The sequence below is a fragment of the Artibeus jamaicensis genome, unplaced genomic scaffold (assembly GCF_021234435.1).
Source record: "Artibeus jamaicensis isolate MK-2021 breed Jamaican fruit bat unplaced genomic scaffold, CSHL_Jam_final contig_3197, whole genome shotgun sequence".
Lineage (NCBI taxonomy): Eukaryota > Metazoa > Chordata > Mammalia > Chiroptera > Phyllostomidae > Artibeus > Artibeus jamaicensis.
The window spans coordinates 95,183-112,443 of NW_026521752.1; the positions used below are offsets into that span (position 1 = coordinate 95,183).

A 17,261-nucleotide genomic window follows, 5' to 3' on the forward strand; every position below is an offset into this window, starting at 1 on the left:
GGGAGTATTCATGCATTTGCTTATATGTAGGTAGAATATCTCTGTGAGGATAATAAGAAACTAGGCACATTTGTTTGCTTCAAGAGAGGAGACCTGGTTTTCTTTCTTTTTTTTTTTTAATTAATTATTGTTCAAGTACAGTTTTCTGAGACCTGTTTTTCTAATGGAAACTTCATTTTCTTACATTCTTTGAATGTTTTAGTATACTTAATAGAAAAATAATCAGAAATGGTTCCTTATCTACTTAATATATTGCCTCGCCTAAAAGAAGGGATGCATATACTTTTTCCCCTATACTTTCAACACATTTCTACTAGCAAGGAGATTAGTATGCCCATCACTTTGGTGCAGTAGTTACCAACTCATGTTCAGTTTTATCTACAGAATTGCACCTATCCCCCCCACACTTCAATTATTTTGAAGCCAACCCCAGATATAATTTTATTTACTCACTTACAGCCCTTGTACTTTTAATAAAACTTCAATTTGTACATTCTTCATAAATGACCAGTTAGCCTCTCATTCCCAGTGTATGTGAAAGTGTTTTGTACCAGCAAAATGGCCATGAGACCTAATTTACTTTGGAAATTAATGAATGTATGTTGAAAAGGGTAGAGTATGATTAAAAATTTGGACATTAAGCTGGATCATAAAGCTTTAGACTAGAACTAGGTGTAGGTATCACTCAGTTATCTTTGTATTTCCTTCCAGATTTCTCTATAATTATGCTTACAGACTTTAACACATAGCATTCCTTTAAAAATAGTTCAAGAAAACCATAAAGCTTTATGCAAGTTTTATGCTTCAAAATTGAAATAAATATTAACATTTGTAAGTTTTTTTTAATGTTTCTGTATCAGTGAATAAACTAGGTCGTTTTCTTGGTGACATGACAAATGATTTCATTTTCTTTTTAGGAGGATGCCCAGGAAGAATTTGGCTGGAAACTAGTTCATGGTGATATATTCCGTCCTCCAAGAAAAGGGATGCTGTTATCAGTCTTTCTAGGATCAGGAACACAGATTTTAATTATGACATTTGTGACTCTGTGTAAGTGTTAAGTGCAAATTAAATAGAAAATATTTTTCGAAATGATTATTTGAAAACCAGTTTTCCTAAGTGAGATGGCTAGGTTAGTTTGTGTGTAAGAGGTTTTTGGCGTTTAAATTTGTGTTTTGGCTGTACGTGATTTGAGGTAGGATTGATTAACTGCCCCCCAAAGCTGATTCTTCGTATCTCTCTTCATCAGGATAGTTACCGAGCCTTTGTCACAGCAGCACTGGAGCTGGGGAGGACTGAGCCCTGAAACACTATATGGGTCTGAGTCTGGGCAGCCCAGAACCAGGGTTACACTGGTTGACAGTCCCACCCCACCAGCAGTAATATAACTAGGAAGCCTAGACATTCTTGCCTTCAAAGACAAAAGGAGAAGGGTGGGTAGGACAGGAAGCTTGAGTTATAGATTGGCCATAGGAGTGGTTCTGTTAACTACTCTCTAGGGACACATTTCCATGGTCTTTCAGTTTTCCTAATTTTAAGAGAAAAATGTTTATGAATAAAATTTTCTAAATTTTGCATTTATTTATTTAGTTTCTGAAAGTTTATTTTTTTCCATTACCATTTAACAGTGCAAAAGGGTTCCCCTTTCTCCACATCCTCATGAGCCCTTATTTTTTTATTTATTGTGACTGGCCCTGGGCAGCCTGTTTGGAGCTAACAGCAGTCCACAGCTTGTGGCTTCCTCTGCTAGGCCTGGGCGTGTACAGAAAGAACTAGGCTGCCCACTTTTACCAGCACCAGACCCGGGGAAAGGGTAAGCTGAAGTCTCAAAGCTCCCAGAGAGCTGCCTCAGTTGTTATACTTAATCTGCCATATAGCCAAGCTGTAATACGGCTGGTTTAAGTTCCACAGGCTGGGATTATTGGTTCTCCTCAGGCTGATGCCACTTGGACAGTAATGCTTTGTCTGAGAAGGGTGGCCTCTGCAGTATGGAGAATGATTCAGCACAGGGTTCCTGCAGCTGTTCCTTCAGCTGTCTCCCCAGAGCCACCAGCCCCAGGTTCTCCTCACGAAATCTCTAGTGCACTCTCCCGGAGCCCAGAGGAAGTGGCTGCAGATGAAATTTTGTCTGTTGGCCCTTTAGGAGGCTCTCAGGGGCCATGTCTCCCTGGCAGACAGAAACCCCTGCTGCTTTTCACTTCTGGCTGTTACCTGGATTCTTTTCCTGGCTCTGGTGCTGTAGCCTGGGAAGCCCAGCTTAGGAAGCCCAGTTTAGGATTTAGATAGCACAATTCTCAGGGAGAACTCCCTGGCTGCTGAAATATCCCTCTGGAATTTCAGCTGCCACCCGTGTGAGCCCGCCAGCCCTCTCACACCTCCTTACCTCCTGCCAGTCATGTTGTAGTGAAGTGGTTTCTTCTGTCTGTCCTTGGTTGTAAGTTTCTTTCCAGCTAGTGCTCAGTTGGTTATTCAGGATGATATCTCTACAATTTAATTGTAGTCCACATTGGTCCTGGGAGGAGGTTATTGTAGCTTCCAATTATTCCTCTGCCATAATGGGTATCCTAAATTTTGCTTTTTTTCCCCCCTTTATTAATGCCTGCTAGTGATGAACAATAACAAATGAATATTACTGGAACAATTCACAAACCACGGACCTTTTAATAATTTTTAGTAAACATGTCTTATGCTTGATGTTTATTAAATATATAATAGTAAAGTCACTTTCTGTTAGTAAAACTCTAAATTTTTTGTGATGGAATTAACTACATAAATACTTTACAAAGAGAATTACCACTTTGAAATGTCTGGTACCTGAATAAGTTTGGGAACTACTGAGTAACACCTCCAGGTTCAATTTGAAGACTAACATGGAGATTAACTAGAATATATATATTTATTTAGATAAAGAGATGCAGCTGTGATGAGTAGGGCTACAATTAATAAGTATATTACACAGGATAAGGTAGGATGGGAGAAGTCATGAAAAAGACAGGGACATAGGCAGAGGATGGCACGAAGGCACTGGACTCCCAAGGAGCCAGGGTAGCATTAGAGCAGAATGGATGTTTGAGGATAAAATTCTTTAAAATTTCATTTGGAGCTGCCTTCTGCCACCATTTGGACTTTGTTGGGGTTGGCTATGAAGTGAACTTACGAGGGAGGAAAGTTTCAGAGAGCCTAGGACAGGAAATATTCAGGATCATTTTCCTTAAATACTTGAATATAAACTTTCTGCCTCAGAATAGTCTATTTCTCAGGCCTGAAGGGTGGGGGATGGGGGAAGGCAGTGCATCTTAGCTGAAATTCTAGTACATCTAATGTTACCGTGATTGTTTTTCTGCCTTCCTGCTGATCATGAGTTTCTCCTTTTGCCCCTCCCTGATGATCAGAGGTGTGCATGTGTGTGTGCTTGGTTATGTATATCCCAGAAGAAATGCCAGGAAGTTTCTTGCTCCTGGGATTAGAAAGCCACTCAAGTTTCTGTGCAAATCATAATTTCTGAGTCCTAGCTTAAAGTTAGAAGTCTCTAGAAATATAAGATTATATTTTTATTTTTATCAACAGAGACGGTTATATAGAGAAGAACAAATAAATCTAACCAACTAAATAAGCGTAGGAGCCAGAATTCTCCTGAGTCATTGATCAAGTCTTTCAGTAACTTATGTTCAAAAAGCTAATGGTACTATGGAATCTTTTTCCCTATTTTATTCTTTGATTAGGTTCTATTTTGTCTCGTATTTGAATGTTATGAGGCTTTTTTCAGCCCAGAGGACATTTTAAAAGTAACAAAGAATGAGACTATTTCATAGTTGGAATATTTTAATTGATGTTAATTTTAAAAGCTGTATTTGAATCTTAGAAGAGCTGAAAGCCCTCAGAAACATCTGCTCAGCCTCCTCTGATAACAGGAACGGCGAGGCCTTACCCTGACAAGAAACTTCCAAAGTGGAGGTTGCTTTATGCGTGATCCTGTTGATGCAGTACCTTAAATATTACTGAGATTCGGTGTGGCTGTGTGGTAAGATAGTGTATTTTCAGGTAGTTGTGCTCATTACTTTTAAAGACTAGGGTCTTACTTACATCACTTTACAACAAAGGAAACAAAATAAAACTTTTTACTTTAAATTACTTTTTTCTTAGTTTTTGCTTGCTTGGGATTTTTGTCACCTGCCAACAGAGGAGCATTGATGACCTGTGCTGTGGTCCTGTGGGTGCTGTTGGGCACACCTGCTGGCTATGTTGCTGCCAGATTCTATAAGTGTAAGTAAAAGCCACCCAACTGGGTGCCAGATCAGGAATATAATCTGTTACTTCAGTGCCTCTGAGCCTTGATGTCTGGTTGTTGATACTCCTTAAACAATATGTATTATTGGTGTATATTCTTATTTAAAAGAAGCTTGTGAAGTGGATGACTATCCCTAGATTTATTTGTTCAAAAATACTTATATAGTGAAATAAGCAAATTTAGGTGTTACTTGTCCATCAACCCCTGTCTTTTTTTTCCATTTAATTTTGACTTAACAAGGTCAAGTGAACAACTTAGATTTGCTACATTCATGGAAACATATGTAGACAAATAAAGGAAGAAGTCTACCACAGGGTATCACCAATTCACTGAAGTAATATATATAGGAATATCTTTCCTTATGTATAAGAAATCATACTTATATCAATTTAATATTTATAAAGTTAAACTATTTAAAGTAAACTAAGGTATCACTATTTTAAAGAGCCTTGAAGTAAGGTGATTTTAAAACATAGTTGCAATCTCTTGTATTCTTGCTTTCTAAAAATAGAGTTCAGGGAGAAAGAGGATGGGATATGATTAGATGACTTAGAAAGCAGCTTTGCCAGGGTCAGTGATTGCCAGAGTTTGCCTCATTTAGGAATCCTGAAATCCACTGAGATGGTTCCATAGGTAATCTGAATTAAAGTGCCAAGGAGATAGAACAGAGCTAGGGTTGGTATTAATAAGGCTTAAGCTAAAACATAAAACAGTAGGGCTACATAGGTGGTTTTAACATGTTGTCTAGACGTATGATAGAATTTTTTCCGAAAAAAATAATTAGAGGACTTCCGCCAAGATGGAGGATTAAGGTGGATGTGCCTGCCTCCTCTCACAACCAAGTTTAAGGACAACTAAATATTAGCATCAGAAAACACAACCAGAACACGGAAAACTGAACTTTTCGGAAGTCCGCAAACAACAAATTCTCCGGCCCGGCCGGTAAGAGGCAAACCGGCGGCGGCGGGTTGAGGAGTTACAAGGAGAACTCGTTCGACCCGGGCGCGGGCGCGGGACTCAGACGCGCGACTTTTCGGAAGTCCGCAAACAGCAAATTCTCCGGCCCGGCCGGTAAGAGGCAAACCGGCGGCGGCGGGTGGAGGAGTTACAAAGGAGAACTCGTTCGACCCGGGCGCGGGCGCGGGACTCAGACGCGCGACTTTTCGGAAGTCCGCAAACAGCAAATTCTCCGGCCCGGCCGGTAAGAGGCAAACCGGCGGCGGCGGGTGGAGGAGTTACAAAGGAGAACTCGTTCGACCCGGGCGCGGGCGCGGGACCCAGACGCGCGACTTTTCGGAAGTCCGCAAACAGCAAATTCTCCGGCCCGGCCGGTAAGAGGCAAACCGGCGGCGGCGGGTGGAGGAGTTACAAAGGAGAACTCGTTCGACCCGGGCGCGGGCGCGGGACCCAGACGCGCGACTTTTCGGAAGTCCGCAAACAGCAAATTCTCCGGCCCGGCCGGTAAGAGGCAAACCGGCGGCGGCGGGTTGAGGAGTTACAAAGGAGAACTCGTTCGACCCGGGCGCGGGCGCGGGACCCAGACGCGCGACTTTTCGGAAGTCCGCAAACAGCAAATTCTCCGGCCCGGCCGGTAAGAGGCAAACCGGCGGCGGCGGGTTGAGGAGTTACAAAGGAGAACTTGTTCGACCCGGGCGCGGGCGCGGAACCCAGACGCGCGAATCCAGACGCACGGGTTCCAAACCCAGGATTGGACCTAGTGAGCAGCCCACCGGGTGAGTGACTACGGAGGAGTCAGTGGGGAGGCGGTGGCAGCGAGTTGACTGTGGGTGCCCGGTTACGCGCGGGTGAGGGAGTGAGCGGGGACCGGGCGGCGCCATTTTCCCCCCCACCCCCACCCCCGCTCTGACCACGCCCCCACATACAGCGTCACAACCAAGCGACCTGGGACTCCAAGGCGCCGCTTCTCTCACTTAAAGGGCCAGAACAGACCAAAAATGTCGCAGGGGGACCTCAAAGTCCCGGAGATAAATCTAAGTGACGAAGAAATAGCAAATCTCTCAGACGCACAGTTTAAAACACTGGTCGTCAGCTTCCTCACAGATCTGGTGGACTATAGCCACAAATTAGAGAAACATATGAAGGCTAAATTAAGGGAAATGAATGGAATTCCACAGGAAACCCATAGAGATGAAAAAAAACTGGGACTCAACTCAATGGAGTAAACCAGAAGGAAGAAAAAATGATCAATCAGAAAGGAATGAAGAAATAAGAATTCAGAAAAATGAGGAGAAGCTTAGGAACTTCCAGGACATCTATAAACGCTCCAATATCCGAATTATAGGGGTACCAGAAGGGGGAAAGACACAACCACCAGTGGAAAAACTATTTGAACAAATAATAAAAGAAAATTTCCCCAATCTGGCAAAGGAAACAGACTTCCAAGAAATCCAAGAAGCCCAGAGAGTACCAAAAAAGTTGGACTCAAGAAGGAACACACCAAGGCATATCATAATTACATTAGCCAAAATTAAAACGAAGGAGAGAATCCTGGAAGCAGCAAGAGCTAAGGGGACAATCACCTACAAAGGAGTCCCCATCAGGCTGTCAGCAGATTTCTCAAAAGAGACCTTACAGGCAAGAAGGGGCTGGAAAGAAATATTCCAAGTCATGAAAACTAAAGACCTACAACCAAGATTGCTCTACCCAGCAAAACTTTCATTTAGAACGGAAGGACAGATAAGGTGCTTCTCAGATAAGACCAAATTCAAGGAGTTCATCATCACCAAGCCCTTATTATATGAAATGTTAAAGGGACTTATCTAAGAAAAAGAAGTTAAAGAAACATGAACAGTGAAAGGACAACAAGCTCACAGTTATCAACAACCACACCTAAAACGAAAGCAAACTAAAAGGACAGCTAGATCAGGAGTGGAAACATAGAAATGAAGAGCTCAAGTAGGGTTAGCAACAGGGGAGTGGGAGTAGAAGACGGGGAGAGAAGGTACAGAAAACAAGTAGCATAGACAGTAGATAGAAAATAGATGGGGGGGCAAGAATAGTATGGGAAATACAGAACCTAAAGGACTTGAGACACATGGACATAAGCTAAAGGGGGGGTAATCGGGGGGTTGGGGGGGCAGGGTGGAGGGGAATGAAGGGGGGAATAGAACAACTGTAACAGCATAAACAATTCAAAAAAATAAAAATAAAATAATAATTAAATAAAAATAAATTAAAAAAAAAAAAAAGAATTTTTTCCTCAGTATATGAAGTCCTATATATGTGTGTATGTAAGTGTGTTTAATTTCTGTGAATTTTTTCAGGTCTTTTTTTTCTTTCATCCTTTACTAAAGGACACGTAATTAGGGTAGTCATGTATTTAATACATGTGAGATATAGTTGGACCCCTGCCTGTACATAAGCCTCCCATTTTTTACTGTTTCAGCTGTGCTGACTTTCTTTCAGTTCTTCAGTCAGGTAGTGGACCTTTACACTTTCCAAAGGATCTTTCCACATGCTGTTCCCTCTGCGTGAAGTTCCAATCCACACTCCCTCATCACAGACAAATCCCGTTTTAACTCCTCTTCATTCTTAAGATCTCCCAGTTACAGATTAAATAGCATATTAATTAGGTAGAATATTCTGAGAGGCGCTACGTGGCCTCAATCACAAAATACTTCATTATATAGATTCATTTCTAAAGTTTCAAAAAATATTATTTGTTTTCTGATTGGAATTATATTAAACCCAAATTAATAATTTCACAGTAGTTACTTTATCAATAATCCTGTGACTTCAAATTATATATAAATTGTCAGTTTCTTCTAGGGCAAATGGTACTTGCTTATAAATTATGTTAACACTTTTTAAAACAATTTAAAGTTGTTCTCAGGTCTCAGCCAATTTCATCCCCTATGTTTAAACTGGGAGTAGAGGAGTACTTTCAGTTCTTACTCTGTATACCTGAGTTGTTTTTTTTAACTGGGAAAAAATTGGAGAGGAAAGGAGCAAAGGAGAGTAAAATGTTCATAAACAAATTTGTTCTGTCAATGGTCATAACCTTTCTTCTCTTCTTAACCAACTGATCTGACATTGATCTCCCCACCCCCCTCCCATCCTACCAGAATTTAGAGTTCTTGGTTTTATCACAAATTCTGAGACTGATCACAAGATCAATAAGAATCTGTGTCCTTTCTCTACCCGTGCCCATTATTCACACTGGCTTAGAATGTAAAGGTTTGTTTTATTTTTGACATAGAAAAAAGAACAGACAAAAAAAAACTAGTATGGATGACTTTCCTTTGATACAAGGTTTATTTTGTGCTGAAGCAAAAATCTTTACAGCAGCACTTACCCAGGGCAGTTCTGTGATGTGCATCTCTGATTTGGATCAGTTGATTAAAGAATATCATATCATTGGCTAGTGTTATTTTCTGTGAATAGGTACCCATTGCTATCTGACAGTTTGTCCAGTGCCAGACCTGGAGTTTTGATGTGAAAAAAGTCTGTCTCTATGTCATTTTTGTTTTCTTCTACAGCCTTTGGAGGTGAGAAGTGGAAAACAAATGTTTTATTGACATCTTTTCTTTGTCCTGGGTAAGTGAATTTTTCCATAATAACTTTGTTAACATAGTCATGTGGTAGTTCTCAAATTTTAATCCCTTAAGCCTTTAACATTATTTGTTTTTAAACTGTGTACTCAAGAATTGACTTTCTTAAATACTAAAAAATGAATATTTAATAAGCATTTATAGAATGACTACTACATGTTTTATTTGGAAAAAGTACCTCTAGGTATGGGAAATTTTTATGTTCCTTTTTAAAAAGTCTGTGCCTCAATCTGTAGATGTTAGTCTGGCATGTTATTGTATATGCTGTGGTTTTTTTTAATCATGGTTTATTTTTTCCATTACCATTTAGTTCCCTTATATCCTCCTAACCGCCCACAATAATCATACTATTGTCCATGTCCATGAGTCCTTTTTCCTTTTGTTCAGTCCCTCCACCCACCCAATTAACCCTGATGCCAAACCCCTGCCCTGTCATCCTGCTCTGTATGTATGAGTCTGTCTGTATTTTGCCTGTTACTTCAGTTTGTTTATTAGATTCTACATACAAGTGAAATCATACAGTATTTGTCTTTCTCTGACTGGCTTATTTCACTTAGCATAATGTTCTCTTGGTTCATCATACTGTCAAAAAGGGTAGCATTTTCTTTTTTATAGCCAAGCACTGTATACATGTCCCATATTTGTTTTACCCAGTCATCTACTGATGTACAATACTTGGGCTGCCTCTAAATCTTGGTGATTGTTGATAACACTGCAATGAACATAGGGGTGCTTAAGTTCTTTGGAATTAGTGTTTTGGGTTCCTTCAGATGTATTGCCAGATGTTGGATTGCTAGATCAAAAGGCATATCCACTTTTAATTTCTGAGGTATCTATCTCCATACTGCTTTGCACAGTTGGTTCACCAATCTGCATTCCTACTAACAGTGCAAAAGAGTTCCCCTTTCTCCACATCCTCATCAGCCCTTGTTGTTTGTTGATTTATTGATAATCGTTTTGACAAATGTGAGATGATATCTCATTGTGGTTTTAATTTTCATTTCTCCAATGACTAGTGAGGTTGAGCATTGTTTCATATGTCCATTGGCCATCTGTATGTCCTTTATGGAGAAGTGTCTATTCAAGTCCTTTGCCCATTTTTCAATTGGATTGTTTGGGGGTTTTTGGAAGGGTTTTTTTGGTATAGAGTTTTTTAGTTCTTTATACATTTTGTATATTAACCCCTTATGAGATGTGTTGGCAAATATGTTCTCCCATTCTGTGGGTTGTCTTTTTATTTTGTTGATGTTTTCTTTGCTTTGCAAAACTTTTTTTAGTTTGATGTGGTCTCATTTGCTTATTTTTTCTTTTGTCACCTTTGCCTGGGGAGATATAGCCAATGAAACATTGTTGTGAGCAATGTATGAGATTTAGCTGATTATATTTTCTTATAAAATTTTTAAGACTTTGGGTCTAACATTTAAGTCTTTGATTTTGAATTTATTCTTCTGTGTGATTTAAAAACATAGTCTAGTTTCATTTTTCTGCATGTATTTGTCCAATTTTCCCAACACTGTTTATTAAATAAACTATCTTGAGCCCGCTGTATATGCTTATTTTCCCTATCGAATATTAGTTAACTCTAAATGTGTGGGCTTGTTTCTGGGCTGTCTATTCTGTTCCATTGATCTATGTGTCTGTTTTTATGCCAGTATTATGCTGTTTTGATTACTATGGCTTCACAGTATAGTTTAATATTATATAGCGTGATTCCTCCAACTTTGATCTTCTTTCTCAGTATCACTGTTGCTACGTAGGGCCTTTTGTGGTTCCATATAAATTTTTGAAATATTTGTTGTAGTTCTGTGAAATACATCATCAGAATCTTGATAGGAATTGAGTTGAATCTATAGATTGCTTTGGGTAGTATGGACATTTCAATGATGTAAATTCTTCCTCCCATTAACATGGTTATGTGCCTCCACTTAGAGGATCTTCTTCAGTGTCTTATAATTTTCCGAGTACAGGGCTTTTACATGCTTGGTTCGGTTTATTCCTAGGTATTTTATTCTTTTCGAGGCAATTGCAAATGGGATTGTTCTCTTCATTTCCCTTTCTGTTAGAGAAATTGTGTTGGCATATAAAAATGCAGCTGATTTCTGGATATTAATTTTGTATCCTGTTTCTCTGCTGAATTTACTTACCATTCCTAGTAGTTTCTTGGTGGAATCTTTGGGGTTCTCTTTGTACCCCAGTATCATGTCATCTCTTTGTACAGTATCATGTCATCTGAAATAAAGTCAGTTTTACTTCTTCCTCTCCAGTGTGGACGCCTTTTATTTCTTCTTCTTGTATGATTGCTGTGGCTAGGACTTTTAGTACTATGATGAATAAGAGAGGCAAAAGTGGACATCCCTGTCTTGTTCTTGATCTTAAGGGGAGCACTCATAGGTTTTGCCCATTGAATGTGATGGTGGTATTGTGTTTGTCATATGTGGCCTTTGTTATGTTTAGGTATGTTCCCTCTATTCCCACTTTGCTGAGAGTTTCTATCATAAATGGGTGCTGGATTTTATCAAATGCTTTTTCTACATCTGTTGATATGATCGGGTGGTTTTTATCCTTTATTTTGTTTACGTGGTGAAAAACATTTATTGATTTGTGAATGTTGTACCAACCTTGTGTTCCCGGAATAAATTCCATTTGATCACGGTGTATGATCTTTTTGATGCATTGCTATATTTGGTTAGCTAATATTTTGTTTAGCGTCTATGTTCATCAGGGATATTGCCTGTAATTTTCTTTTTTTGTAATGTCTTTATCTGGTTTTGGAATTAGGATAATGCAGGCCTCCATAAAATGAGCTTGGGAGCCTTCCCTCCTCTTAAATTTTTTGAGATAGTTTGTGAAGCTGAGTTGTTAGTTCTTCCCAGAACGTTTGGTAAAATTTCCCTGTGAAGCCATCCAGTCAGGGCTTTTGTTTGTTGGGAGTTTTTGATTACTACTTCAATGTCACTTGGTATGATCTGTCTATTCAGAGTCTCTGATTCTTCCTGATTTAGTTTTGGAAGATTGTATGTTTGGGATTTATCCATTTCATCCAGGTTGTCCAATTTGTTGGCACAACCGTATTACTTTGGTGTCAGTTGCTATTTCTCCTTTTTCATTTCTGATTTTGTTTATTTGGGTGCTCTCTGTTTTTCTTGATGAATCCAATTAAAGGTCTGTCAATCTTGTTTATCTTTTCAAAGAGCCAGCTCTTGGATTCATTGGTCTTTTGTTGTTGTTGTTTTAGACTCTATTTCATTAATTTCTGCTCTAATGTTTATCATTTTCTTCCTTCTACTCACTTTGGTCTCTGTCATTCTTTTTCCAGTTTCTTTAAGTATAAACTTAGATTGTTCATTTGAGCTTTTTCTTGTTTTTTGAGATAAGCCTGTAATGTTGAGTTTTCCTCTTAGGATTGCTTTCCCTGTGTCCCACAGATGGTGAATTGTGTGTTCTCATTTTCATTTGTTTCAAGGTATCTTTTGATTTCTTCCTTGATCTCGATGTTGACCTAGTAGTCACTGTTTAATAACATGTTGTTTAACTTCCATGTCCTTGTATGTTATTCAGTGTTCTTATGATTGTAATGATTTCTAGTTTCATAGCATTGTGGTCAGAGAAGATGCTTGATATGATTTCAGTCGTCTTAGATTTATTGAGACTTGTTTTATGTTGTAACATGTGGTCTATCCCCCAAAAATGTTCCATTTGCACTTTTAAAGTATGTATATTCTTTTGGGATGAGATGCTCTGAAGACATCAGTAAAATCCATTTAATCCAGTGTGCTTAAGGTCTCTATCTCCTTGTTGATTTTCTGTCTGTAATATCGATCCATCGAAATTAATGGGTGTTAAAATCCCAGACAGTGTGTTTCTGTCAGTCTCTCCCTGTATGTGCATCAAGATTTGCTTTAAATAAATTGCTTCTCCTTTATTGGGTGTGTAAATGTTTACTGTGGTTATATCCTCTTGTTGGATTGTTCCCTTCATCATTATGTAGTGTCCTTCTTTGTCTCTTACTATAGTCTTGGCCTTACTAAAATCTATAGTCTTCAGTCTTACTAAAGTATATTTTGTAGGATATAACTATTGCTACTCCATCTTTTTATTCCCTTTCCATTTGCATGAAATATCTTTTTCTGTCTTTTTACTTGTAGCCGTTGTATATCTTGTGATCTGAGGTGGGACTCTTGGAGGCAGCATGTTCATGGGAATTGTTTTCTTATCCATTCATCCCCTCTGTCTTTTGGTTGGAGCATTTAAGCCATTTACTTTTAAGGTGATTATTGCTAGATACATATTTAGTGCCTTTTATTTTTAGAGTATTTTCCTGTGTCTTTTTTTTTCTTTCTCTTTTTCTTCTTTAACCGAGCCCTTTAACATTTGTTGCAATACACATTTGGTGTTAACAAACTACTTTCATGTGTGTGTGTGTGTGTGTGTGTGTGTGTGTGTGTTTGGGATGCTCCTTATTTCTCCTTCAATTTTAAATGATAGCCTTCTTGGGTAAAGTAGACTTGATGTAGGTGCTTGCTTTTCATCACCTTGAGTATTTTGCACCACTCCTTTCTGGCCTGTAATGTTTCTGTTGAGAATTCAGAATACAGACTAATTGTTCCCTTGTATGTAACTACCTCCTTTTTCCTTTACCTCTTTGAGCAACCCTTCTTTTACTTCAGAAGTAGGTGTTCACCAGTAGGGTAGTGATGTAAGCAGAGAAATAGAGAGAGCCAACAACCCAAGTTCCTCGAGTAAGGGAAATTGGTGTTCACCTAGGAAAAGAAGGATGTTTTAATACTATGAAATTGATTCATATAATTTTATAAAAATAAACTCCTGCATATAATTATTACAGTAGATACAACAAAATGGCATTTGATAATATTAAACATTGTTTTCAGACTTAAAAAGAATTTAATGGCCTGGCTGGTGTGGCTTAATGGATTGAGTGCCAGCCGGCAACCAAAAGGTCGCCAGTTCAATTCTAGGTCAGGGCACATACCTAGGTTGTGGGCCAGGTCCCCAGTTGGGGACATGTGAGAAACAACCAATTGATATTTCTTTCACCACACATCAGTGTTTCTCTCCCTCTCTTTCTCTTTCCCTTCCCTTCTCTCTAAAAATAAATAAATAAAAATAAAATAAAACTTTCAAAAAAGAATTTAATGGAGAGCCCTAGCTGGTGTGGCTCAGTGGACTGAGGGCTGGCCTGTGAACCAAAGGCTCACTGGTTCAATTCCCAGTTAGGGCACATTCCTGGGTCGTGGGCCAGGTTCCCTGGTTCAGGGCACGTGAGAGGCAACCACACGTTGATGTTTCTCTTTCTCTCTTTCTCCCTCCCTTCTCCTCTGTCTAAAAATAAATAAATAAATGATTTTTTAAAAAAATTTAATGGAGGGGGACATGGTTTCTTATATTAATAAAATTCTCATCTCTGTTTCAAATCCAACATCATTTAATGATGAAACACTAGAGATACTTTCATTAAATCACTTTTATGGCTTCAGTTTAACATGAAACAAGGAATACATTTCAAAAGTTGGAGATCATATAATTGGTGGCATATTGTATACAGAAAACATCAATAAATTTCAGCTATATAAAACTTGTAGAGTGAATAGGAGTTTGGCAAAATGGCTAGATGTCAACTATTATTCCAAGATCATGAATACTGACAATAGCAAATAACATTTTTTAATGCTAGTGGTAGTTTTGTGGGAACAGGAATCTACTTACAGTAGTATTAGCAACAGAAGACCTTTATAATATTCTGAGATAACTTGTCAAAATAGGCATAATTCATATGGCCAGTCTACATTGCTTAACTAGTAACAGATAGATATTCACTATGATACTTGATAAGAAACCAAAAAACTAACTAAGTATTGTGAAGGAGTTTGGAAATGGCTCATGGCTAGCAGGACAGAGAACCACAGAAATAGACCATGTATACATGGAAGCACACTAGATGAAGGGAGAAAAATTTTGTTCTAACCTCACACAGGGAATCAGTTCTAGGCGGATTAAAATAAAAATGTATTCTAACAGGTATAATAGTTAGATGATGATACAGAAGTGTATTTTCATGATCCCAGGTTAGGAAAGGCTTTCTTCTCTTGAACAAGTTACCCAAAGGATAGAGGGAAAAAAATGATGACTTTGGTAACATTAAAAACTATGCAGGGTACATAGAAGTGATTATAGTAAGATTACAGTCATGTTTTTGAAAATGTATTCATAGAAGAAAGACTGAAAGGAAATAAAGTACACATATTCAAATGTTTGGGTTCATCAAAAGCCATAAACTGGGAGAACAAGATACTTAACAAGGAGTTAGTTGATGGAGTATATAAATAGCTGACATGTGTGACTTTCCAAAAGCCATGCAACCAAAATGACAAAATAAGCAGTGGATATAACCAGTAAGTTACAAAAGGTAAGACCTAAGACGCCAACAAATACAGGATGCTCAGATGCAGTGGTCAATAGGAAATGAAAATTAAAACAACAAATCTGACAATCCCTGGCATACTGAAAATATGTAGAGAGACAACTTTCAATAGCTGCTTGCAGGAACTTAAGTCAGGCAAAATCAGTATAAAGAGTAATTATGCAATTTCTACTGAAGTTTTAAATTCACATATCTCATGACCCAGCAATTTTACTTTCTTCATATGTAAAACAAAAATTGTAATATTATATTACTTCATATGATTGCTACTATTTCATTTTGCTTCTAACTCAAGTTTTACTTAAAGCCTGTTTTGTCTTTCAGGATTGTATTTGCTGACTTCTTTATAATGAATCTGATTCTCTGGGGAGAAGGATCTTCAGCAGCTATTCCTTTTGGAACACTGGTTGCCATATTGGCCCTTTGGTTCTGCATATCTGTGCCTCTAACATTTATTGGTGCATACTTTGGTTTTAAGAAGAATGTAAGTTTAACTTATTCAAATGAATTTCAACTGTGGAAACTAGCATATGCCACGTTAAAAGATACATGTCTAAAAGATATAAACTTATTCTGTGGAATCTGGAATTCACAGAAGATTGATGACTTTGAACTTTCATTGCAATTATTGTTTAAAAAGCTTAGAAGCTTTTTAAACAGTACTCAGAAGTATAGTAGAGAGATTATAGATATAAACTTAGATTTCAAAGTTCTCTAAGTGGAAACTAATATAAATTAATAGGAAATGAAAATCTAGTTTAAACTAATCAAAATTTTAAAATTTCGACATTAAAATAAATTATTTTTTAACTTTTTATTTTAACCTTAAATGTACGTATATTTTTTCCTTAGCAATAAATGTTTCTAGTGTGCATTAGTTAACTAAGTAACCAAGCATATGGGTTGAGAAGTGAAGTTGTAAAAAAGGTGACTATAAATTAAGGCTAGCAAATTTTTAATGAAAATTGCTTTATAATAAATATTTTATTTTTAAATTATTTATTATTTATTGTTGTTCAGTTTCAGTTGTCCCACCTTTTTCCCCATTGCTCGACCCATCCCACTGCCAAATTCCCACAGTCAGTCCCTCGCATTATTCGCGTCCATCAGTCCTCTATTTGTGTTCCTTTGCTTGCCCCTTCCCCTTCTTTCTCCATTATCTCCCTTCCCCCTGCCCTATGGTCACTGTCAGTTTGTTCTTTATTTCCAGGTCTCTTGTTCTGTTTTGCATATTTGTTGTGTTGATTAGGTTCCACTTACAGGTGAGATCATATGGTATTTGTCTTTCACCGCCTGGCTTATTTCACTTAGCATAATGCTCTCCAGTTCCATCCACACTATCACAAAGCGTAGGAGTTCTTTCTTTTTATTGAGTAGTATTCCATTGTGTTAATGTACCACAATTTTTTGATACACTCATTTACTGATGTGCACTTAGGCTGTTTCAAACTCTTGGCTATTATAAATAACACTGCTGTGAACATTGGGATGCATAGGTTCTTTTGAATTGGTGATTTGGTATTCTTAGATTGAGTCCCAGCAGTGGGATAGCTGGATCAAAAGACATTTCCATCTTTAGTTTGGGGCGGGGGGTTTGTTTGTTTGTTTTTAGATTTTATTTATTTAGAGGAAGTTGGGGAGGTGGGCTGGGATGGGGGTAAAAGGCAGAAAACTGTACTTGAACAACAATTAAAATAATAAAACAAGATTTTATTTATTTATGTTTTAGAGGGGGAAAGGGGAAAAAAGACAGGGAGAGAAACATAAACATGTGGTTTCCTCTCACGCGCCCCCTACTGGCAACCTGGCCAGCAACCCAGGTATGTGCCCTAGATTGGGAGTCAAACCAGTGACTCTTTGATTCAAAGGCCAGCACTCAACTACTGAGCCACACCAGCCAGTGCACCATCTTTGGTTTTTTGAGGAACTTTCATACTGTTTTCCATAGTGGAACTTTCATACT

The 17,261-nt window shown here is 38.2% G+C and overlaps 1 protein-coding gene across 2 annotated transcripts in view; it reads left to right on the top strand.

Annotated features, from left to right (window-relative positions):
• Positions 1 to 17,261, top strand: part of TM9SF2 (transmembrane 9 superfamily member 2) — an 87,495-nt gene that overhangs the window by 54,399 nt on the left and 15,835 nt on the right. For both annotated transcript variants that reach the window (XM_037154840.2, XM_037154841.2), the window contains exons 10-13: positions 918 to 1,050; positions 4,144 to 4,263; positions 8,788 to 8,845; positions 15,623 to 15,782. In XM_037154840.2, coding sequence (XP_037010735.2) covers positions 918 to 1,050; positions 4,144 to 4,263; positions 8,788 to 8,845; positions 15,623 to 15,782 — 471 coding nt within the window. The remainder of the gene's footprint in view (positions 1 to 917; positions 1,051 to 4,143; positions 4,264 to 8,787; positions 8,846 to 15,622; positions 15,783 to 17,261) is intronic.